At 43.8% G+C, this 24,811-nt stretch overlaps 2 protein-coding genes across 4 annotated transcripts in view; both read left to right on the top strand.

Moving 5' to 3' along the window:
• Positions 1-10,253, top strand: part of CDH1 (cadherin 1) — a 77,987-nt gene extending 67,734 nt beyond the window's left edge. For both annotated transcript variants that reach the window (XM_025889051.2, XM_073880078.1), the window contains 5 exons: positions 960-1,184; positions 1,514-1,744; positions 4,585-4,715; positions 6,778-6,921; positions 8,462-10,253. In XM_025889051.2, coding sequence (XP_025744836.1) covers positions 960-1,184; positions 1,514-1,744; positions 4,585-4,715; positions 6,778-6,921; positions 8,462-8,671 — 941 coding nt within the window. In that variant the 3' untranslated portion in view covers positions 8,672-10,253. The remainder of the gene's footprint in view (positions 1-959; positions 1,185-1,513; positions 1,745-4,584; positions 4,716-6,777; positions 6,922-8,461) is intronic.
• An 8,190-nt stretch (positions 10,254-18,443) lies between these two features.
• TANGO6 (transport and golgi organization 6 homolog) overlaps positions 18,444-24,811 on the top strand; it is a 194,521-nt gene continuing 188,153 nt past the window's right edge. For both annotated transcript variants that reach the window (XM_073880079.1, XM_025888967.2), the window contains exon 1: positions 18,444-18,601. In XM_073880079.1, coding sequence (XP_073736180.1) covers positions 18,505-18,601 — 97 coding nt within the window. In that variant the 5' untranslated portion in view covers positions 18,444-18,504. The remainder of the gene's footprint in view (positions 18,602-24,811) is intronic.

Here is a 24,811-nt window from a genome sequence, read left to right as displayed (position 1 = left end):
TCTAATGGGTACAGAGTTTCAGTTTTACAAGATGACAAGGTTCTGGAGATCTGTTCCACGATAATGTGAATATACTTAACACTGTTGAACCTAAAATGTAAAATGAACTTCAAAATGTTTGAGATGGTAAATTATATGCTGCATGGTTTGTTTTAACCACGATTTTTTTAAAGGGTAAAAAAAAATAATCACAGTCTGGCTACCCAGGCATAACTCTTTACAGGTTTGAGATAAGAGTCCTGTGTTTTTCTCTATAGTGAACTAATATTGATGGTAATACTTGAGTGTCTATTTTATCAACCCCCGTATGCTAGGTGCTATATCACAATGTAAAAGAAATGTACACAGAAATGTCCAAGTCTGTTTTTGTTTTTGAAAAGCAACTTGCAGCAATTTAGAAAGCTCAGCCCTTTGATAATGACCTTCAAGCCATAGAAGTTCTGAAAAGGGAGAATTGGTGGGGGGGGGCAATGAGAAATTCTTGGAGTGGTTAAAATTTAATGGGTGCAGGGGCGCCTGGGTGACTCAGTCGGTTAAACAACTGCCTTCGGCTCGGGTTATGATCCCAGGGTCCTGGCATTGAGCCCCGCATTGGATTCCTTGCTCAGCAGGGAGCCTGCTTCTCCCTCTCCCGCAGGCTCTCCTCCAGCTTGTGTGCTCGCTCTCTCTCTGTCAAATGAATAAATAAAAACTTTTAAAAAAATTTAATGAGTGCATAAAGGTATGTGTAGAAGAGGGAAGGAGGTGTCCTTGGTGTGAGGTTAATTTGAATAATTGTTGTCAAAGCAGGAAATAAGCATGTCAGAGAGCAGCCGGATCTGAAGTGAAGATGCCCCATGATGGGGAGAGCTGATGGCTCCCTAAAGAGCCAAGCCAAGACTGGAATTTGGTCTGATGGGAATCAGTAGAGCTTCATGAATGTTCTTGAGCTGTGACATTTACTATGTATTTTCTCTTAGGTTCTCCAGTTGCTACTGGAACGGGAACCCTTCTCCTCATCCTCTCTGATGTGAATGACAATGGCCCCATACCAGAACCTCGAAATATGGACTTCTGTCAGAAGAATCCACAGCCTCGTGTCATCAACATCATTGATCCAGATCTCCCCCCCAACACATCTCCCTTCACAGCAGAACTAACACACGGGGCAAGTGTCAACTGGACCATTGAGTACAATGACCAAGGTGGGGACTGGAGTCTTACTTCAGAAACGTTGCTCTGACCTGGTGCTTTCCCTGCTCCCGTCCCTGCTCCTGCCCTCCCCCCTTCTGAAATTCCCTTCTCCACTTCCACGTGTCACCCCTTTTGTTTGATGTGTGTTCATTTGCCCCTTCTACATTTGAGGCATTCCACCAAGTTCCCTTTCCCTTCATGGTATCTGACTCTGCAACGTACGGGCCAGTAATCTACGACCCAAGCAGCTCCAATTTTCTTGACCCTAATAATTTTATTCTAGAATGAGGTTTTTTTCCCCTCCCCTTGTCCCATCATTTATTTTTGTTGCTTCCTCCAGCCCATGAATCTCTAATTTTGAAGCCGAAGAAAACCTTAGAGTTGGGTGACTACAAAATAAATCTTAAGCTCACAGATAACCAGAACAAGGACCAGGTGACCACCCTAGATGTGTTCATGTGTGACTGCGAAGGGGTCGTCAACAGCTGCAAGAGGACGGCGGCCTACGCCGAAGCAGGCTTGCAGGTTCCCGCCATTCTGGGCATTCTTGGAGGAATCCTCGCTTTACTAAGTACGTACGCCTGGCAAGCGGTTCAGCCTTTGGCTTCTAAAATGGGGGAGCTTTATCCCTTACTGAACAGTTCAGAGAGAAGTTGGCCAAGACTGGAAGGCAGCCCTGTTCCATGAGATCAACAGGAACCCAGTCTTCTATTTAGTTTTTTCATGAGTGGGCATGGGTTTTTCACCCCAGGGCAGTGCTTCTCATGCTCAAGTACATACAAATCACCTGCATGCGGATTCTGAGCTGGTGATCTGGGGAGTCTGGGGTGGGGTCCTCAGATTCCACGTTTGTAACCAGCTCCCAGGTGGTGCAGATGTTGCAGGTCCTTGGACCAGCTTGGAGCAGCAAGGCCTTGGGGTCCTTTCATCATCAGCATGGTCCGAGCTGTCCCGCTTACCACCACCACTTCTGCTTCCACATTCTACAGTCCATCCTGGAGAAGGGATGACGGAGAAAGTGGAAAGCACGTATCTGGAGATGACACAAATCACCTTCATTCCCATCCCACTGGCCCAAACACAGCCACACCTAGAATTTCCCACTTGAACTGGATGGCCATGTGCCCATTTAAACCTTGGCAGAGGATGGGGGTGGAGTGTAGGGTGAACAGTGAGTATTCAGTGGCTAAAAGGACACTGGAGGGAGCTATGGCAGTTCTACCATAGTCCTTCAAACTGAGAGAGACCACCTAGAGACTGGCCCCTAGGGTTGACACAAATGCTGTGATGGTTTCTAAAAGCTTGTGATGGCAAGTTCATTAGAAAAATTCCAAAGGTGGTTTATAAATTAGGGGCTGGAAAGGGTGGTCCAGGTCATGAATGCCTTTGTGATCAGACGATGTGAGTTGTCCCTCAAGGATGTGAGTTGATGTGAGTTGACGCTCAAGGAAGGTGTAGGATGGTTGGGATAGAGGCTGGTGGCATCCAGATGGTCAGAGGGGCATTTGTGAGGGTTCCCACGCTAGTGAAGGCACAGAGAGGAAGACTCCATCAGACTGTGGAGGGCAAAGAGGAGGCCAGCGTGGCTGGAGTAGAAGAAAGTTCTTGGAGCAGTGGCATCACTCGTTTAGACTTGTTAAGGGTTTCAGTTTAGACCCAACACAGATGTTCTTAATCCTGCTGCTTTCTGCTCCAGCAGATTCATTCGCTCCCGCCCTCTGCTGATTGTGTCCCCTCAAAGCTGAGAAGGAAGGAGAGTGTGTTGTTCAGAATTCACTGAGCTTTCTGGACCTCTGTTCCTCAGGGTTTACCTGGCTTAATGGCCACTGTAGGGTGAGGTGAATTCACCTTCCTTCTGCCATCATCATGGCTGGGGTCATGCAAGCCCTGCCTGCCGCCTGCCTTCCTACTCCAGTTAGATTTGACGGGGCCAGTCAGCTTTGGGGACAACAGTTACTAACTAGTACTTTCATTCTAAGAAAAATATTAAAGATTGTCATTACACTTAAAACAATTGACTTTTGAGTAATAGCCTTACCTCAGTGTGTTTGGGATACATTTTATTAGGCACAGAGGACAAGAGCAGCACTACAGAATGTTCAAATGTGGAACCGTATTGAAAGCAGGAGCAATGCCAGCAATGCCATGACTTGCAACTTCTTCCTTGTGGGCAAGCGTAGAACTTACACTTCCAAGATGACACTAGAAAAATGCCAGGATATGAAGGTTTTCATGTAGACCCTCAATATTTGGTTGCTTGCTTTGTGCCAGGCTTTATGGGAATCCCACTGGGAATACTGAGGTTGTGGTACAGTGTGTGGGGCAGTATTTCCTGAAGTGATAACAGTATCTATTTTGGTTACTTTCCTTTAAGTGACATTTAAGTAATGTTTGATAAGTAGTATCTTCTTGGAAATGATAACCTGCTTTTAGTTGCTCAAAGCTCCATGTGGATGGTGACTATTTGCATCTTACATGGTCTTCACTACCGTATCCTCGGTGCTAAGACAGGTCTTGGCCCACTGAATCGTGGTCAAGGAAGTTAAATTGTTCATCTGAATAAGGTCTTGGAATCTTGATGATTTCAGAAACAATAGGGAGGTTGGGTACTTGTAAGAAATCTTTTCCCCAAGTCTATGCAACCTCTTTGTTTCAGTGCAATACTGCTTCAGTAGGGTGTCCTTTAGAGAAACTCGGGCACAAGCACCTATTTAAAAAAAATACAAAATCATATTTTTTTCAGTCACAGTAAATAGTTCAAAGATTTTTAACAATTGTTCATCTTCTCTAGCCTAGAAATATCCCAAGATCAGATGAAAACTTTGGAAATTAAACAGATTTTAGAGCTTGCTTATGTGATTTTTATCTTAAGAGAAAATAATATTACCAGGCTGTTGAATGGTCTGTGTCCCATTCCTTGGAACTGATTAAAAATAATACGCATCTGTCCATCACATTTAGGCTGACCCAGCCCTGCTCACAGACCTTCAGTGGTTCTAGTTCAGAATCAAAGCCAAAGTCCTTTAGTAGTTGCCACATCCCTGCCACCCTTCTGAACCCCTGTCTACTTCCTCCCTCGCTCACCCCGCTGACCTCGCCTCTCCTTAATCATGGCCATCATGCTCCTGCCTCAGGGCCTTTGTCCCTAATTTCCTCTGCCTGGAGCATTTTATTAGCTCAGATTCTGGGAAATGACTGATTGGTTTAAGTCCAGTGAAAGACCACACTTGAGTTCCCCTGTACTTGTCCAGGATGTTACATTGCACATACTAAGTTCGGGTGTGAGAGCGTCCGTGCGCGGGTTGTCTGGCAGCCATCTGTCTGGTAGGCAGGGCTGTGGTGCTCTGTGAGAGCTGCTTTTTATGGCTTTCTTGACCCATGGCTCCCCTCGTTCTCTGTCCCCCACCCCAGTCCTGATTCTGCTGCTTCTGCTGTTTGTTCGGAGGAGAGGGGTGGTCAAAGAGCCCTTGCTACCCCCAGAAGATGACACCCGGGACAACGTTTACTATTATGATGAAGAAGGAGGTGGAGAAGAGGATCAGGTACATTTTTAAAACCGTGATACATGGCGCACTTGGGTGGCTCAGTGGTTAAGCATCTGCCTTCGGCTCAGGTCATGATCCCAGGGTGCTGGGATCGAGCCCCGCATCGGGCTCCCTGCTCAGTGGAGAGCTTGCTTCTCCTCTCCCACTCCCCCTGCTTGTGTTCCTTCTCTGGCTGTGTCTCTGTCAAATAAATAAAATCTTGGGGCGCCTGGGTGGCTCAGTCGTTAAGCATCTGCCTTTGGCTCAGGTCATGATTCCAGGGTCCTGGGATCAAGCCCCGCTGCCCTGCTCAGGGGGCAGTCTGCTTCTCCCTTTCCCACTGCCTGCCGTTCCCTGTGCTTGTGCATGCGCTCTCTCTCTCTCTCTCTCTCTCTCTCAAATAAATGGATAAAGTCTTTAAAAAACAACAACAAAAAACCCGTGATACAAAGCTAAATGGCGATCTCTTTATTTGGAAGAAGCAATGATTAGGAGAAGGTAGACCTTTGAAATAACATTGTTCTTTTCAGCACCCAGATGAATGAACAGAGGCCAAGGGCAGCTAAGTAACTTGCCCAGTCACACAGGTAGTAAGCAGGAGAACCCCAGGTAGTGTGACTCCAGAGCCTAGTCTCCCTGTCACTGTTCTCAGGATACAAACTTCAAATTATCCTCGACATAAGGCAGCTACTTTGTAATATTTTGTTTCACTTGAGCTTGTAGGTATGCTAAACTTTTTTTTTCTTACTGTACATGTTAGGGCTTCTTTAGGCCTTCTTTATGTTCCCTGATTTTAAAGATGGTCTTGCCTTAGCCTAGAGTTTTCTGGAGATTTTTTTAAAAGTAATCTCTTTGCCCAATGTGGGGCTCAAACTCATGACCCCGAGATCAGGAGTTGGATAGTCTACTGACTGGGCCAGTCAGCAACCTTTTGGAGAATTTTTTGTGAATGTGTATTCTATTTAGAAAGGAAACCTCGGGGGGCGCCTGGGTGGCTCAGTCCTTAAGCGTCTGTCTTCGGCTCAAGTTATGATCCCAGGGTCCTAGGATCGAGCCCCGCATCGGGCTCCCTGCTCTGCGGGAAGCCTGCTTCTCCCTCTCCCACTCCCCCTGCTCATGTTCCTTCTCTCGCTGTGTCTCTCTCTGTCAAATAAATAAATAAAATCTTAAAAAAAAAAAAAAAAAGGAACCTCGGGCCCCATCTCAGAGTTCTGCTTTGACTCTGGCCATGCATGAGCATGCTTGCTGAGCTCTCTGGTTTGGAAGAACAGCCATTGATTAGAATTTCAATGCCTGCTTTGTACAGCGTATTAGGGGGTACAGAGAACTGTCCTTCAGGCATTTGTGGGATAACTGCTGACCTCAGCTAGTGTCTTAGTCCGTGTGGGTTGCTATAACAAGATGTCACAGACAGGTTGCTTAAAAACCACAGAAGTTTTTCTCATGGTTCTGGAGGCTGGGATGTCTTAAGATCGAGGCACCAACAGATTTGGTGTTTGGTGGGGACCTGCTTCCTGGTTCACAATCAGCCATAATCTCAAGTGCACTCAACACGGCAGAAGGGGAGTTCTAGCGTATCTTTTATCAGTGTGCTAATCCTGTTCCCAAGGGCTCCATCCACCCTCCCGACTCGATCACCTCCCAAAAGTCGCACCTCCAAATACCACCATGTGGGGGATTAGGTTTCAATGTGTGAATTTGGCAAGGGACACAGACATTCAGTCTATGGCAGCTAGACTCTCAAGAACCTGTAGATCAGCTGGGCCTTAGTCACTTAGGTACAGCAGTCCACATCCAAGCCCACAGTTGTTCCTCACAATCCTTTTATGCTGTTCTTCCTTCTAGTGCTATTTTGGAAACTCTTAGGTTACAAACTGTCATTTCAGATTACATTGGCACATGCTTATAACTACCATGCAGTTGAAAGGGCATAATCTGATACCGGAATCTATAACCCAAATATAGCCCTGGATTTGTGACTGTGTTTTGTCTGTTTGTTTCTTTTTCTTTCTTTTTTTTTTTTTTGTTGTTTTTGGTTTGTTTTTTACTCTTTGCTCTGCTTTTACTTTTATCTCCAAAGGACTTTGACTTGAGCCAGTTGCACAGGGGCCTGGATGCTCGGCCCGAAGTGACTCGCAATGATGTGGCGCCAACCCTCCTGAGTGTGCCCCAGTACCGGCCCCGCCCTGCCAATCCTGATGAAATTGGAAATTTTATTGATGAAGTAAGTTAGCAAATCAAAAGCCAAGGTGCAGCTCATCTCTACACTCAGGAGCAGTTGGGTTGAAAGTGAGGAAAAAGTTTTTAGATTCTTTGCTTTACCACATTTTCTCCTTGCCTGATCCCTGAATGCTATTTTTTATTTGTGTCTCATCTGAATTTCAGAACTAAAAGCACTTCAGACTGTTCCTAATGAATTTGCAGTATCCATATGGCAAAACCAAGAATTGCTTGTGAGGATTTAGTAGAACTAGAAATGAAACTAAAGAGATTCAGTGGAGATCCAATTTGGTTTCACTAATGGCTCTCTTTGCCCCTGCATCCCACTGCTGGTTGGGATGTGATATTAAATGTGTATCACAGGTCTACCTAAGGGCCAGAAAAATAGCATCAATTTGTGTAAGTTGGAAATACATTCAGCTATGAATTCCAGAAGTTTAAACAGATATGAGGAGATTAACCTCATAAATCCTTGTTCTCATGTTGTTGCCACATGATCACAAGATGGCTGCCACACTTCTAGGCCTTGGGTCTGTATTCCAGTCAAGAAGAAGTAGGAAGGGCAGAGCAGAGGCCATAAGTCTTTGTTCTAGCAAACTGTCAATACAAGTAGGGAGTTCATCCTATGTTATTGGCCAGAACTGTCCTTATCTGCAAGGGAGAATGAGAAATAAGGCATTAAGTTAATTAGCTTAGGGTGAGATGAGGACAAATTGGGGGTCGGGATGAGCAAAGAACCAGTAAGTAAGATAACAGTCCGGCAGGATCTATTTCCTTAAACTATGTTACCTGATCCCTTGCTCAGTTACTGGAATGATTTTCAGAGCTTCTCTGATGGTCCAGTGGCCCTCCGCGGGTCTTCATGGTAGAGGCTGGTTTTGCTTTCGCTCCCATGGGAGTCCTCACCAGGACCTACACAAAGCACAGAAGTGTTTGAAGTGACCAGGCTGGATACTCTAGGAAGCTGGGAATGGGAAGGGCCAGTTAAAGCCTCCCTTTTAGATAATCTGAATTCAGGTCCTTTGCTCCAGTCACATGCATTTGTCTGTCATCACAGCTGATAGTAGCTTTTTTCTTTTTTTCTTCTTCTTTTTTTAATTACAAAATAGTGTTTGCTACTTATAGTAATAAACTTTGAAAATGTATATAAAGAAAAAAAAAATGCAAGTCCTTTCTTCATGCCCCAACTTAACTCGCTAGAGTTAACTGTTAACAGTTTGGCAGTCATCCTTCCAGACCTTTCCAGGTGGAAATGTTGTATGGACCAGTACGACTGTCCTCATTGTTTTCAGCCTCTGTCCATCCTGACTGGCTTCTCTCCCTTCTATATAAAATGTGTCATTAGTTTAGGGGGAAACATTCTGCATCTTTACCCGTGGTGTTGTCTTTTCATCAACAGTATATTGTCTATATCCATTTACCTTATTGGTGCTGACTGCTCCTGGTGTTCTGTAGGATGGTTGCGTTATCGTGCATTACATGTTGCTGGAGGCACCTAGAGATTCCTTTCATTGAAAGATCCTCCTGTCTTCCTCCTCCTTTAGAACCTGAAGGCAGCGGACACTGACCCCACCGCTCCTCCTTACGACTCTCTGCTCGTGTTTGACTATGAAGGAAGCGGTTCTGAAGCTGCTAGTCTGAGCTCCTTGAACTCCTCAGAGTCAGACCAAGACCAGGACTATGACTACCTGAACGAATGGGGCAGTCGCTTCAAGAAGCTGGCGGACATGTACGGGGGTGGGGAGGACGACTAGGGGTCTTGAGACAAATGAGGAAGGAGATGGGTCCTTACGCCATGTGGGGGAGAGTGCAGGGGTCATGGTTTTCCAGCTCCCTTCACTTGAGATGAGTTTCTGGGGAAGAGAGACTGCTCAGTGATGCAGTTAGGATAGTTAGTATTACCACTTGATAGATCTAATCTGTGTTTTGACCTGTTCTTTGAAGCTTTTTTTCTTTCATCATTCTTTAAATGGTGATGCTGTCCAAAAGCCACCCACACGTTTAATATTTCAAAAGAATAGCTTCAGCCTCCAGAAGGTTCTGCTAGCAACTTGGAGGTTAGGTTCTGCTAGCAATTTACAGATTTCCTTACACGCTTTTGTCTCATTTTTTTTAAAGAAAGGGGGGGACTCAACTACCCTATTGTGTGTGTGTCTGTGTAATTATTTTTAATTTGTGTTCTTTTTTTCTCCTATCACTGCTCTGGTGTCCCCTGTTCTAATACCCACTCTTACTCCTTTTGAACTTCTATTGCCCCAGACAGGAGTTCTCTGATGGAGAAATTGTTGGGCCATTTCAGGATAGGAGACTTGGTCTTAGCCTGGCCAGAGTGTGACTGGGTATTGTGGACTCGTAAGACCTTTAATGGTTCTCCTTTTTTATTTCCTAAGTACATAACTTGAAATTGGTGTCCATCCATTTACTTGTTCTGCGTAAATATATTTGTTATGTGTATGTCATTATTGAGGTACTTTGGTTCTAAATGGGGAGCGCTGAGCAGAAAAGGTGGTGAGTTTTCAGGTGCCACTCAACTTCTAATGTTCATTTATCACTCAAGAGTGATCTCTTTCAACACTTAATGATGGTGCCTAAGTGCTGCAGCCAAAGACGGAAGGAGGTTTGTCACAGCTGAGGGCAACATGAGAAATGTGCTTGGAGGTGGCAGGAGAGATGTGTCATTGAGCCTGGCAGTTTAGCAAACTGAGGCTGAGGATGATTGAGGTGGCTCTTACCTCTAGTCCTGAAAATTCTGAAGAGTGGAAGAATCTCAACATGTGTGTCCTATCAGGATCCTCAGACCAGAGTTTGTACCTGAAGCCCAGAATCCCCAGGTGCCTGCTTTTGTTGATGTCTACAGAAAATGCTGGCTGATCTGGACACATTTACCCCAAATTCCAAGAGTTCGTAGAAAACCGAGGATATTAGGAAATCCAATTTTTTCCCCTTAGGAGCAGGAAGAAAATATGGCACTAAAGGGTGCTAGCAAGGGGAGGGTGGAGAGAACTTTGATTTGGATCTTCTTTTAATTGAAATGCGAACTTCAAGAAACTTTTGACAACCACAGAAAATAATTTTATCTAAATTGCTTTACTGTCAGCTGTTTTTCAAAGGAAAAAAAATCATTCCTGCAATCACTTCTTGGAATTCTTTTGATTTTTTAGCAATTTAAACTCTAATGTAGTCTTGTGTAGAGAATGTTACTATAATTTTGAGTGTATACATGTGTGGGTGCGGATAATTTTGTATTTTCTTTGGGGGTGGAAAAGGAAAACAATTTAAGCTGAGAGAATTCTTAAATATTCATTTTTATAAATTTTATTAAAGAATTTTGTTAAACCAGTGTCGAACACTTGTTTTATTTGGTCACACCACAATTCCAGGCAAGACCAGTGGTAGTTGAGCTCACTCAAAACGTGAAGAAGGAAGCTTCGTGTTGAAATGACTCCTCCAGAACTTGGTGTAATTCTATTGCAGGCAGAGTGCAGGAAACTGCATTTAAAAGGTCACTTTATTTGAAGCCTATCAATCCATTTGGTATGTGGAGAAACATTTAAAATTCTCTTGTCAATGGAAAAACTGTGGGCAGAGCCAAGGGACCAAAATAGAGCTTAAGACAACATTCAGTCGGTCAGCAAAGTTTATGTAGTACAGTGGTCCACCATCAGGGAAGACTCTGGACCCCTCCCCCAGGGGACATTGGGCAATTTCTGGAGATGCATTGGTTGTCATGACTGAGGAGGTGCTACTGGCCTCAAGTCAAGGCTAAATGTCCTGCAGTGCATGGGGCAGCCATGTGCAACAAAGAACCATCGGGCCCAAAATGTCAATGGTGCTGCTGAGAAACCCTGTTCTGTGACTTCACTCTGCTGGAGGGGTATAATTGTATATGTATATATATATATGTGTGTGTGTGTGTGTGTATATTTTTTTCTATAATGGTGGTGAAATATACAGATCTTCTTCGACTTTGATGTGGTTACAGGCCAGTAAATTATCATAAGTTGAGAATACGTCAAAAATGCATTTAATATGCCTAATCCACCAGACATGATAGCTTAGCCTAACCCACTTTCAGTGTGCTCAGAACACTTACTTTAGCCTAGAGTGAATAAAATCATCTCACACAAACCATTTTATAATAAAGTGTTGAATAGCTTGTGTTACTTATTGAATATGGCAGTGAGAAACCGAATGGTTGTGTGTTGGTTGTTTACCTTGCTGATCACAGGACTGGCAAGCTGTGCCTGCCACTGCCCAAGCATCACGAGAGTCAACATCCATATTTCACTAGCCCAGGAAAAGATCAGAATATGAAGTATAGTTTCAACTGAATGTGTTACTTTCAAGGGTACAGTTCAGTGATATTAAGTATATCCAAAATGTATAACCATCACCTCTGTTTGCAGAACCTCTGCATCATTCCAAGCAAATTCTATAACCATGGGCAATAAGTAACTCCCTGTTCCCTCCCCTCCCAGCCCTGGTGACTTCCATTCTGCTTGCTGTGGTCATGAATTTGACTCTGTTAGGTATTTCATGTAAGTGGTGTCATGTAATACATGTCTTTTTAAACTTGGCTTGTTTCACCTGGACTCATGGTTCCCAGGGTATTGCAGCACGTGTCAGGACTGCATACTTCATTGGGTATATATGCACCACGTGTTACTCATCTGTTCATCTTGAGTTGTTTCTATCTTGTGGCTATTGTGAATGATGCTGCAGTGAACACTGGCATACAAAAATTTTGGGAAATTCTGGCTATCTACCCAGGAGTAGAATTGCTAGGTTATATTGGTAGTTCTATGTATAGTTTGAGAAGCTGCCAAGGTATAGACCTAGATTTGGTCCAGGAGTGAAAATTTAAAATCTATAGAAGACTTTTTTTAAAGAAAAATTGAGCAATTTTTTAAAAGATTTTTATTAGAAAGCACGAGCAGGGGAAGGTGCAGAGGGAGAAGGAGAAGCAGACTCCCTGCTGAGCAGGGAGCCTGAGGTGACATGGGGCTCTCCAACCCAGGACTCCGGGATCATGACCTGAGCCAAAGGCAGATGCTTAACCGACTGAGCCATCTGGTGACCTGGAAACTGGGCAAATTTTAATACGGATCTTAGAGTAGATGATATTCCTGAATAAATACTAGTTTTCTTGGGGACATAGTTCACTAGGAGAACCTTATTAGGACATAACTGATGAATTCAGAGATAAAGTTGTGATGTCTGCAAATCAATGGTTTAACAAAAAAGTACGTCAAGAGTGGTAGCACACAGGCAAATGTGACGAAATGTTCATAATGACTAAATCAGGTGAAGGGTATGCAAGTGTTCATGTACTAGCCTTTCAATTTTTTTTTCAGGTTTAAAGTATTCCAAAATAAAAAGTTATAAAGAGAAATAGGGAAGCCAGAAGTAAACCCTTAGATAGTCGAATGATACTCTACAAGGGTGCTAAGACCATTCAGTGAGAAAAGGCAAGGTTTTTTTTGACAGTACAAGGATGACGACCACACACACACACACACACACACACACACACGAGTGTAGCTGACACAATGTTACATTAGTTGTAGGTGCACAACTTAGTGATTTGGCAAGTTTATGCATTATGCTACGTTCACAAGTGTAGCTGCCATCCTGTTCTATCGCTAATTGATGTCACTATTTTCCTCACACTCTGCCAAAAGGACCGTGTTTTCAACAAACGGTGCTGGGAACACTGGGTGTCTATGTGCAAAAGAATGAAATTAGACGTACTGTTACATCATATACAAGAAATAAAATGGATCAAAGACTCGTAAGGGCTAAAACTATAAAACCCTCAGAAGAAAATAGACATCATGACGCTGGGTTTGGCATTACTTTGTGCATATCTTACCACAATAAGGTCAGGAAAAAATAAAATACCATGAGGACAAATAAAATGGTTCTATAGAAATTAAAATTAAACCGTTTACAAAGTACCTACCACGTGCAGAGGGCTACACCAGTCAGTAAATGAGATGGAGAAAGACAACAGAGAAAGTGTTTGCACGTTTCCCTCTTGCTGGTTCCGAGGGTACGGACAAGGACTGACGAGGTCTGACACGGGAGCCATGCTGCCTGAGTTCAAATCCTGATTTCTGTCCTTTCCACCTGTGGGCTTAGGCAAGTTACTTTATCTTTCTCTACCTCAGTTTCCTTATGTCCAAAGGGAGGATTGGACCTACTTCATAGGATGGTTGTGAACACTGAGTTGATATGTATAAAGCATTTAGAAGAGTGCTTGGCACATGGCAGTGCTTGTTAAATGTGAGCTCTTGTTTTCATTATAGGATAAGGGGTGCAGCAAGGGAGTTTTGGGTCGATGGAATCATTTAAGCAAATGCAGGGTATTAGGAGAGAAAAGGCCAAGTGTTCTGTTTTGGACTGGATTTAGTGGGTCTGATAGAACCACCAAAGTGTTGTGAGCAGGACAACTATGTGATCCAAAGTGGTGTTCTGTGAAGGTGTGTCAGTTTGCAGGGATGATGAGTTGGCCTGGGGAGGGTACCCGGGACAGTAAAGAGCCTCTGGCAGTTGAAATAAGAATGAAGGGATCCAGAATATACCACTGTGTAGGGGTTTTCTTCCTAGACTCCCTTTATCTGCCTAAAAGCAGAGCCCCCGCCCCCCGTCAAATTCAGCAGTCGTAAATCCCCTCCCATGGAGTTTCATAAGCAGGGAGGATTGACTCCTACTACCAGAGATTAGAAATTGGCACCCCAGGATAAGAAATCACCTCAACAGAAGCGCCTGGGTGGCTCCATGGGTTGAGTGTCTGCCTTGATTTTGGCTCAGGTCATGATTTTGGGGGTCATGAGATTGAGCCCTGTGTTGGGCTCCCTGCTCAGTGTGGAGTGGGCTTGAGATGCTCTCTCTCCCTCTCCCTCTGCCTCCGCACCCCCCCCCCCGCTCATTTATGGGCATTCTCTCTCTTTAAAAAAAAAAAAAAAATCACCTGAACAGATACTGTCAAAAAATCCTATCTCCCATCTCATTTATCTTTTCTTAAAATCATTTGTTTTCTGATAAGTGCCCTTTCTCTGTTAAGCTGGAGTATAAGCCCCAAATTCTAACCACCTCTTTGAGTCACATTTTTCTGTGAAGGCCCTTGGATGTGAAGAAAAATCTGCCTTTTCTCTCACTAATCTGTCTTTTGTCAGTTTAATTCACAGGCCTCCCTACTCAGAACCTAAGAGGATGGAGAAAAGTTCTTCCTCTCCAATAGATATCTAATTAATGCTAAAGAGAGTGGTAATCCAAAGAGAAAATCTTTCCTTTAAAATAAATAAAAATTGGGTAGCCTGGCTGGCTCAGTCTGTAGAGTATGTGAATCTTGATCTCAGAGTTGTAAGTTCAAGCTCCCATGTTGGGTATAGAGATTACTTAAAATGTTATTTAGGGTGCCTGGGTGGTTCAGTTGGTTAAGGGACTGCCTTCGGCTCAGGTCATGATCCTGGAGTCCAGGATGGAATCCCACATCGAGCTCCCTGCTCAGCAGGGAGTCTGCTTCTCTCTCTGACCCTCCCCCCTCTCATGCTCCTTTCATTCTCTTTCTCTCAAATAAATAAATAAAATCTTAAAAAAATCTTAAATTTAAAAAATGCTCTAAAAATAAATAAAATAAATGAAAAATCAACGAGCTTCAGGGACCCCTTTGTGGAGTGGTGAGAATCATCACAGTGACTAAGGTTTTGACAAAAGTAGGGTAAGAGTTTAAGGGGTCAGTTTTGGGAAAAGGGGTGCAGCCACTCCGGTTCTTCTCTGGCTTCTTCTAGAAGATAAGTACCCATAAGAACCTTTAATTTGCTGGGGTCTTTACTGGGAATTATGTTTCTGTAAAACAGCTAAAAAAAACTGATAACCATTGGGTGCCATTAGCCTTGTTAGTTCTCTGGGTTGAGGCAAGCAGTCCCCAGCCAGCTTGGATAAGACGTTCGACTGCTGTCCCTCAAGTCCCAGATAATGGGCTCCTTGTTGGTCGAGTTCAAATCAATGGAATCTGCCTTCCGTGAATACAGACCTCTGTGTTTGTCTTGAACAGCCCCTTATGGTTCATTTCAGGGAAGCAGCATCCTCCCTCATGTAGCTCTCATGCATATTGGTTCTGATGGATATTTAACAGCATATTTGCTAGGGAGCCTCCCAGCTGTACTTAAGTGTTTTAACAAAGTTGCCCAGAGCAAACCAAGGAAGGGGCTGCCAGAATCCAGTTCTAAAAACTAAAATCCTTTAAGTGTAAATGCCGGATTCTAAGGAAGTAGGGTAATTAAAAGCCAATTTTAATGATTTTTTAGGGCGGGAGAAGCTTGAGAATGCTTCCTTTTTTTTTGGATGCAGAGCTTATATTTATAACTTTATAGGCTCTAGGCACTCCTCAACATCCTATCATATGTATTAAGATGCATCCAATGTTCTATGTGGGATATATTTTTTTTGCTGGAAAAATTTTATAGGATCTTTATGACACTGCTTTTGAAAATAGGTGTGTCATTTTTGTGGCATCTGAGCCTTTAGCGCCCAAATGATAAAATCTGGTGCCATAACACTTCGGGATAAAGGATTCGCAGCTCTGGGGCCCTTCTTATAATAATCTTTTCTAAATCCCACACCAGTACCGCCCTTAGTTTTGGCTAGTAGGGTCCCCACTCTGGGTCCCATGCTTTCCAGGCCCCCACCTGGCCTCCTCCATGATGAGTATCTTTATGGATAAGGAATATGCCAGTCCTAGGGTAATTGCCCACCCCAAATCCTCACCTTCCTCCCAGACCTCACTCCAAGTTCTGGGGCTCTGGAATTCCCTAACCATCCCTAGCCGGCTTCCAGTGCTATGTGGGCCTCTTCACTTGGTCTGCCTTCTGGAAGGTGACCCACGCTCCCTGTGTGTGTGCCCCTAACCTTAGGGGGGCCAAGTGGTAGTTTCTTAAGGGTGTGTGCACATCCAGGCTGTGGTGTCCACATGTGTGAATGCAGGATGGAGACACTATCGAGAAGAAAAAGGGGTGAGGCCAGAGGTAGGAGGCTGGCTTTCCCCATATACTGCCACATCCAGTATGGAACTCTGAGGCCAAGTCTGACAAGTCTCAATTCAAACCTGGTATATTTTTGAAAGTAGGAGAATAGACGATATTTTATTTAACAGTCTACTGGTTTGATTTATACTTTGAAATACTTAGGCACATGGCATGAAGGGGTCCACTTGTGGTTCTACCCCAATGCCCACAAATCTTAGGGGTCGGCCTTTCTCACACAATGCTTTACACCCACTTCGCTGAACGTTTAGTATCTCGAAATGACCTTAAAGTTTTTGTTTTTGTTTTGGGACTTGTTTTTTTTCCGGTGGCCCTTATGGGGAGACCTTAAATTTTTTATTCCCCAGAATGAACTTGATTACACACATAACTTCAGAAAAATTGCCTGACAAAGTCTGGGGTGAGATATACAACACAATGAAAAGACTGATGTAGTAATTTTGTAGGTCATTTATTTCCTCCTCAAAAATGTTTTTTTCCAATTTAAAGATATTTTGGCAGGATTTTATTTGAGGAAGAGATGGAGAGTAAGATACAGGTACAATTTTTTTTAAAGCATCCCCTCTGTGGCAGATATTGCTAAATACTTGAAAACAGTATCATTTTGGGGGCGCCTGGGTGGCTCAGTCGGTTAAGCGACTGCCTTCGGCTCAGGTCATGATCCTGGAGTCCTGGGATGGAGTCCCGCATCGGGCTCCCTGCTCAGCAGGGAGTCTGCTTCTCCCTCTGACCCTCCCCCGTCTCATGCTCGATCTCATTCTCTCTCTCAAATAATAAAATCTTAAAAAAAAAAAAAAAGAAAATAGTATCATTTTAACTCCCTAGGATAGCTTTGTAAAAATGGTTCTGTTATCTACTCACTTTAGAGAGGAGATGGTTGATGGACTTGGCCTGGAGCCAAAAGTCCTGGGAGTGACCAGGCGGGGGCTGAGAAAGGAGTTTAAACGACTAGCTTCTTTCTCAGTGGTGAGGGGCTGGCAGTGGAGCCTATCCTACTTCCTAAGACTTCCAGCAGCTAAATGCTGAAGGGCTGTCCTCAGGAGTGAACTCAGGCTAGCTCAGGGGATCTCCAGCGGAAGTGGGACAGTCTATTTGGGAGCACTTTCTGAAAGTGGGTGGTGGGGGTGGTTGGGAATGATACGAGAGATTGACTTTTAGTGAGGGGAGAGGACAACATGAGTTTAGAATGTCCCACCAGGAGGGGCTCCTGTGTGTCTCTGGTCCTGATCCCAGGGTGGTGGGTTCAAGTCCCATGTAGTGATCTTGGGGTTGTAGGATTGGCCTGGCATGGGGCTCCAATCTCGGCTGGGATTCTGCTTGAGATTCTCTCCACCCCCTTCTCTCTCTCAAATGAATAAATCTTAAAAACAAAAGATGTCACACCAGGATTTGCATAGATGAAAACCTGTCTCTGATGGTCTGACTCTGAAACGAATGCTGTTTTACATATTAACATTATGTGGGTGGGCTGGGAGGCATGATTTTAATATACACAGAATTTTCTAAGAATGAAAATAGAGCAAAGATTTAAATTTAAAAAAAAAATATTTTTTGACAGAGAGAGACACAGCGAGAGAGGGAACACAAGCAGGGGGAGTGGGAGAGGGAGAAGCGGGCTTCCCGCCAAGCAGGGAGCCCGGTGTGGGGCTCGATCCCAGGACCACGGGACCTGAGCCGAAGGCAGACGCCTAACGACTGAGCCACCCAGGAGCCCCACAAATATTTAAATTTTATTGGGAACTGTAATTAGTCCGTTTCAAATATTGTATCACCAATAGCAATATTTGTAGCTATTCAGAATGGATGCATTTGTGTTTAGCACTATTTTTATTTTTTTTAAAGTAGACTCCATGCCCAATGCGGGGACTCACATGCTCTACCAACTGAGCCAGCTGGGCACCCCAGCACTTGTTTTTAAATATCACTCACAGGGCGCCTGGGTGGCTCAGTTGGTTAGGCGACTGCCTTCGGCTCAGGTCATGATCCCGGAGTCCCGGGATCGAGTCCCGCATCGTGCTCCCTGCTCAGCGGGGAGTCTGCTTCTCCCTCCCACCCTCCCCCCTCTTGTGCTCACTCTCTCTCTCTCTCTAAATAAATAAAAAAATCTTAAAAAAAATAAATATCACTCACAAAGAAATGCAACAATATTCAGTTGAATATTGTTATATGTATCCAAACTTCATTATAATAGGCACAGCATCTGCTTACTTCACTTTTAATGCTTCCCTACCCAATTATTTTCATACTGATACGTATTATTTCATGATCAACTACTGTACCTCTCTGTTCCTTATTCTTTATTTAGTGGTTAATCATACTGAATTTCTGAAATTGTGCGTGTAGGCAGGCTGTGTTAGCTGTTTTTTTCCCTCAGGGGAGTAAAAGCGGCCTGAGACAATATTTGTGAAACGCCCAACCCCACGAGTCGGCCCCGCCCCACAGGCTCCGCCCCTCTGACCTTCCGCCACATTCAACATGGCGGCGATTCCGGTCCGCCGAGCGGCTTGAGTAGGTCGCCAGTGGCGCATTCCACTCCAATCATGGCGGCCCCCCAACAGGCTGCGGGCGGCGAGGCTCTGGAAACGTGCGGTCTGGAGAGCATTTTGGAAGCGCTGAAGCTGCTGCTGAGCCCGGGAGGTGAGAGGACGGATCTCTGCGCCGGGCTGCACTCTCAGGGCCGCCAGTCTTCCCGGGCTACCCTGCCTTGCGTAGTGTGCGCCCCTCAGGCCCTCCTTGGGACCCCCAGCTCTGAGGCTGCCCCGCCCCGGTCCTGGGGGCTTTGGGCATTGTCGGTCCAGCCTCGTTTTACTTGAGGAAGCCGAAGCTCAGGAAGGGTATGGGATCCGCTGAATACTGATGGTAACCGACGTCTCTTGAGCGCTTACCTTGTGCCAGGCACTCACTGTTAAGCGCTCTGGGTACATGGTGCCATTCAGTCCTTACTCTCACCCTCTGAGGTCGGGACTGCGGCAAGAGCTTCCAAAAGGGTAGGCGCTCCTGACGCGGAAAGTGAGGTCCAACCTTTTGAGTGCGCAAGGTCTAATGTGGACGCTGGAGATTTGTCCAGAATTCCGAGGCGTAGAGAAAAAGGAAGCAGTGGCGTTTGAGCTGGGTTTCGGGAGAGTATTTAGGGATATACAGTCTGTGGGAGGGATTTACAGTCACTTTTAATCTTTTGTGGTGAGTTAACAAGATCTTCCCATTTTAGAATCTGAAGGGACCGTGGCAGTGGTTGAGCCTTGCAGTCTCCTTTTACACCTGAGGACGCTTAAGGCTCACTGAAGAGATTAAGTAACCTGCCCCAGATCATGTGGTCAAATTAGGGGCAGAACACAGACCCAGAACCGAGGTCCGCCGAACTCCATTCTCAAACCAACGCACATTATTCAGTATGGAGCCTCTGATGTTATCTGAAGCTTTGAGAAAGGACATTAAGAGATAGGACTGTATAATGTGCAGGAAGAGGTTTGTAGGGTGAGCAGGGTAAGGTACATGAAGGGCCATGAAGTGATGTTCCAAGATACCCGCCCTCCAAATGCAAAAACTCCCGCAAGCATTGTACCATATCTGGGAGAAGTGAAAAGAAGTCATTAATAATCGTAATTGAGTGCCTACTAAGTATCAGGCCCAATAGTATGCTGTTTACATGTATATTATTTAATCCTCACGACAATTCCATGAGATAGGTATTATTTGTATTTCATTTTACATTATGAGGAACCAAGGCTCAGGTACTTTGGAAGTTGGTATGTCAGTCTAGTAAGTGGTAGAGCCAGGATTTTTTTTTTTTTTTTTTTTTTAAGATTTCATTTATTAGAGAGCACAGAGGGAGAGTGAGAGGTAGAAGCAGACTCCCGGCTGAACAGGGAGCTTGATGCCGGGCTTGATCCCAGGACCCTGGGATCACCACTCGAACCAGCGGCAGACGCCCAGCCGACTGAGCCGCTCAGGCACTCGGAACCAGGATATTTTTTAATTTTTTAAGTAGGCTCTAAACGCAATGTGGGACTTGAACTCACCACCCCAAGATCAAGAGTGGCATGCTCTGTCCACTTAGCCAAACAGCCATAGCCAGGATGGGGTTTTTTTGGTGGTTTTTTAAATAATTTATTTGAGAGAGAGAGAGCGCAAGAGAGAAGGAACAAGCTGGAGGGAGAGGAAGAGGGAGAAGCGGACTCCCGGCTGAGCAGGAAGCCCAACGGGGCTCCATCCCACTCTGGGATCATGACCTGAGCTGAAAGCAGACGCTTAACCAACTGAGCCACCCAGGCGCCCCCGGATGTTTTTTAATTTATTTTTTTTAAGTTCCAGTATAGTTAATATACAGTGACATTAGTTTCAGGTGTACAATATAGTGATTCATTTGCATACACCACCTGGTGATCATCACAAGTGCACTCCTTAATCCCCATCACTTATATCACCCATCCCCCCACCCACCCTCTCTCTCGCACCCTCCCGTTCTCTATCTCTACCCCTCTCTCTCTCTCTCTCTCTCTCTCTCTCTCTCTCTCTCTCTCCTTTGCTTGTGTTTTTTGTTTGTTTCTTTCTTAAATTCCACATATGAGTGAAATCATATGGTATTTGTCTATCTCTGACTTATTTTGCTTAGCATTATACTCTCTACCTCCCTCCATATTGTTGCACATGGCAAGATTTCATTCTTTTTTATGGTTGAATAATATTCACACACACCCCCCCCACATCTTCTTTATCCATTCATTTATTGATGGACAACACTTGGGATGCTCCCATAATTTGGCTATTGTAAATAATGCTGCATTAAACATAGGGGTGCTTAGATCCTTTTGATTTAGTGTTTTCGTATTCTTTGGGTAAATACCCAGTAGTGTGATTATTGGATTGTAGAGTAGTTCTATTTTTAATGTTTTGAGGAAACTTCGTACTGTTTAGTTCTATAGTGGCTGTACCAGTTTGCATTCCCACCAACAGTGCACAAGGGTTCCTTTCTCTTGACATCCTCACCAACACTCGTTCTTTCTTGTGTTTTTTATTTTAGCCATTGTGACAGGTGTGAAGTGATAGCTTACTGTAGTTTTGATCTGCATTTCCCTGATGATGAGTGATGTTGAGTATCTTTCTGTGTGTCTGTTGGCCATCTAGATATCTTTTTTTTTCTTAAAGATTTTATTTATTTATTTTGAGAGAGAGCACAAGCAGAGGGGAGGCCAGAGGCAGAGGGAGAAGCAGGCTCTCTGCTGAGCAGGGAGTCTAATTCGGGACTCGATCCTAGGACCCTGGGATCATGATCTGAGCCACCCCGGCACCCTGGATATCTTTTTTTTTTTTTTTAAGTTTATTTAAATTTATTTATTTCTTTATTTTTTGACAGAGAGAGACACAGCGAAAGAGGGAACACAAGCAGGGGGAGTGGGAGAGGGAGAAGCAGGCTTCCTGCGGAGCAGAGAGCCCGATGCAGGGCTCCATCCCAGGACCCCGGGACCATGACCTGAGCTGAAGGCAGATGCTTAACGACTGAGCCACCCACGTGCCCCTATTTAACTTTTTTAGTAATGTCTCCCCCCAACGTAGGGCCCAAACTCACATCCCCGAGATCAGGCATGATTCAACACTTAACTCTTCCAACTGAGCCAGCCAGGCGTCCCTGGATGTCTTTTTTGGAGAAATGTTTGTTCATGTCTTCTGCCTTGTTTTTTGGGTGTTGAGTTGTGTAAGTTCTTTATATATTTTGGATACCTTTTTTTTTTTTGATAGAGCCAGGATTTGAACTCAGGTGTCTTCCATTATAATATGATAACTATACTACTTTGCCCCAATGAAGAAGTAAACTGCAAAACATAGTTTTATCTTGCTAATTGAGAGGTCACTTGTCTAGCAACTCAACTAGAAATGACTGAGGATGAGGTTAAATGAACAGAAAAATCTGGAAGTAATCATGTGTCACAAAGCACATTTATAGAAGACCCTCTCTAGGGGCGCCTGGGTGGCTCAGTGGGGTGGCTCAGGTCATGATCCCAGGGTCCTGGGATCGAGCCCCACATGGGGCTCCCGGCTCAGCGGGGAGCCTGCTTCTCCCTCTCCCTCTGCCTGCTGCTCCCCCTGCTTGTGCCCTCTCTCTCTCTTTCTGACAAATAAATAAAATCTTAAAAAAAAAAAAAAAAGACCCTCTCTAAATCTTGAAGAGTCTGTGGTGGAGTTGTATACATACATATGTACTCATTTAACAAACAGGAATTCAAGCATTCCTATTTGAAAAAGAATATGTACTGTGGTAAAATGATACAATTTTGCACATACAGTGTATTATATATTGTGTGCATCTGCCTGCTCTTTCCTTTTATCATACCAGCTGCTGAGGGTGTTAAAAAAAATCTGTGCATGATGAGTATTCAGATGTCCCCGATGGACTGAGGGTATTGAGGAGTCCAGATGAAAGTACTGGTTAAAATTACATCCAGGTGGATTAAACTATTTTTATTTACTTTAAATTGACTCCCTTTGAGGTAATATTCACTGGGAGTCATTTGTATATAGTAGCCTGACCTTAACTGCTATTGGAGAAGCAAAATTACATAAACACATATGCTCCCAAGTATCTTGTCTGTTTGGGGAGATGGTACTATGCATATAGACCAAGAGAGATTCAACATGGTGGGATAATGCCCGTGGTGAAAGGATGGTACAGAGAGCAACTGGATAGAGGAGGAGTCATTAGGAGTGGAGCCGTGGAAGTCTACAACAGTCTCAGTAGGAATTACATAGATGGAAAGGAAGGAGGATCTCTGATCTTTCACTTTTGAGCCATGAAATGTTCTGCCTCGTTAAGCTTTTTCTCTTCCTCTGCCTTCCGTTTCTATTCTTCATCATGGGGCAATTAATAGTATCTCCACCTCTGTTGTTAGGAAATGTGCTAAGCAGCGTTTGGAAGGGTTTTGTCAAATTTTTTTTTTTTTTAAGATTTTATTTATTTATCTGCGAGAGGGAGAATGAGAGATAGAGAGAATGAGAGGGAAGAGGGTCAGAGGGAGAAGCAGACTCCCCGCCGAGCAGGGAGCCCGACGCGGGACTCGATCCCGGGACTCCAGGATCACGACCTGAGCCGAAGGCAGTCGCCCAACCAACTGAGCCACCCAGGCGCCCATTGTCAAATTTTTTTTTTAAAGATTTATTATTTCGAGGGGTGAAGAGGGGCAGAGGGAGGAGGAGAGAGAGAATCTCAAGTAGGCTCTGCACAGAGCCCAATGCGGGGCGCAATTCCATGACCCTGAGATCATGACCTGAGCTGAAATCAGGAGTTGGATGCTTAACTGACTGAGTTACCCAGGTGCCCCAGGGGTTTGCCATTTTAGTGAAGTTTTATTTGTAAGAAATGGAGACCATCTCAGCAACAGTTTTCCTAACTGAAAGTTTCTATACTATATATAGAGTCACTGAACTCTGTCATTAAATTTGAATTACATTGTTGGGAAGAGGCCTGAAATTTTGATAATTTGTAAATAAGCTGTACCACGCTTATTTTTGCATGCCATATTGCTTTGCACTTTGAACATAATAAAAAGTGCCACACAAACTGTAAAGTCTGCTTTTAAATGTCACAAAGCATAGGCATTTAAATTGGGAAGATTAAATAATGCTGTCCGTAATGGCAGCATTTCCTGAAGTGTGAGAGGGGTGGTTTTAGGTACATAGAGTAGCACTTTAAGGCTGCATCGTGTAGTGTAGTGATCAAGAGCTAACTTATCAGGAAGAGTGGCATTGTTTTGGTTTTTGCAAATCTCTTTAGCATCTGGCTTATTAGAAGACAGCTGGATTTTCATATTTGCTTCTCTGTTTAGTCTGTCATGATAGGTTGTTTTGATTGAAGTAGATGAAGAAAATCTAGACTCAGATATGTAGTTGGAAAAGGAAGAACTCAACTGCCTTTTCAGATAATTGTGAATATTTTTTCATACTGTACTGAATCTGAACAAGAGGTAATTTCTTAAAGGTTAGTTGGGATGTGGAATCTGAACTCAATGAACTTTTCATAGTTGGTACACTCATGAGAGAATGAGACTGTAAAAGGCAAAGAGTGGCCGAGTATTAATATGAAAATAGTTTTGAACTTGCAGGCTGCCTGAGGATCTGAAACCTGTCAAAACATGAGTCCTTATACCCCATTTTGAAAACAGCCTTCAGGGATTCCTTTGTTATTTTCAGGTAGATTTTATTTATCACCAGTAGAGGGCAGAGAAGACTACTTTATTAAGGGGCTCTTGAAAAACAGCTAATAGCTTTTGTTTTAAATCGTTTTCTTTGTGTCTCATGTTTGGGTTCAAAGATCTTATAAAGTCGCAAGAAGTCACTTAGAGGTTGTTTAGTGATCTTAATGGTTAGTGGTGACAAGTTAGCAGAGCACTCCTTTCCTTTTTAGGTACATACTAGCTAAAGGAACCAGATACTCATGCTACTGAATCAAAACACTTGCCCTGGATGGTCTTAGAGAAGTACTGAAAAATTCTTACTCTGATGATTCTCATTATTCTTAACAAGTAGTGTTATGTTCCTTTTTCTGTATAGAAGTAGTTGATATTCCTTATTGTAAAGTTTTTAAAAACAGAGGAAACTAAGAGAAGAAAAATAAAATGACCTTAATCTCCACTATCTGGAGATTGCATTTTGGGAAATATTTTTCTTTTTGATAAAAATGGATAGACTATATGCCGTTTTATAACCTTAAAATAACTTTTAAGTACAGAAACTATACATATTCACTCTAGAAAAATCTTTTAAATATAATTAAAAAAGAAAAATCACCCATATCCCTCCCACCCAGAGGTCATCACTTAATACTTTGAAGTATAACCTTTGAGACCATTTTCTATA

The sequence above is a fragment of the Callorhinus ursinus genome, unplaced genomic scaffold, assembly GCF_003265705.2.
Source record: "Callorhinus ursinus isolate GAN/ISIS: 27379988/994484 unplaced genomic scaffold, GSC_fseal_2.0 scaffold37, whole genome shotgun sequence".
NCBI classification, from domain to species: Eukaryota; Metazoa; Chordata; class Mammalia; order Carnivora; family Otariidae; genus Callorhinus; species Callorhinus ursinus.
Note: the sequence above shows the minus strand (reverse complement) of the source record. Positions and strands in the feature narration are given on the sequence as shown.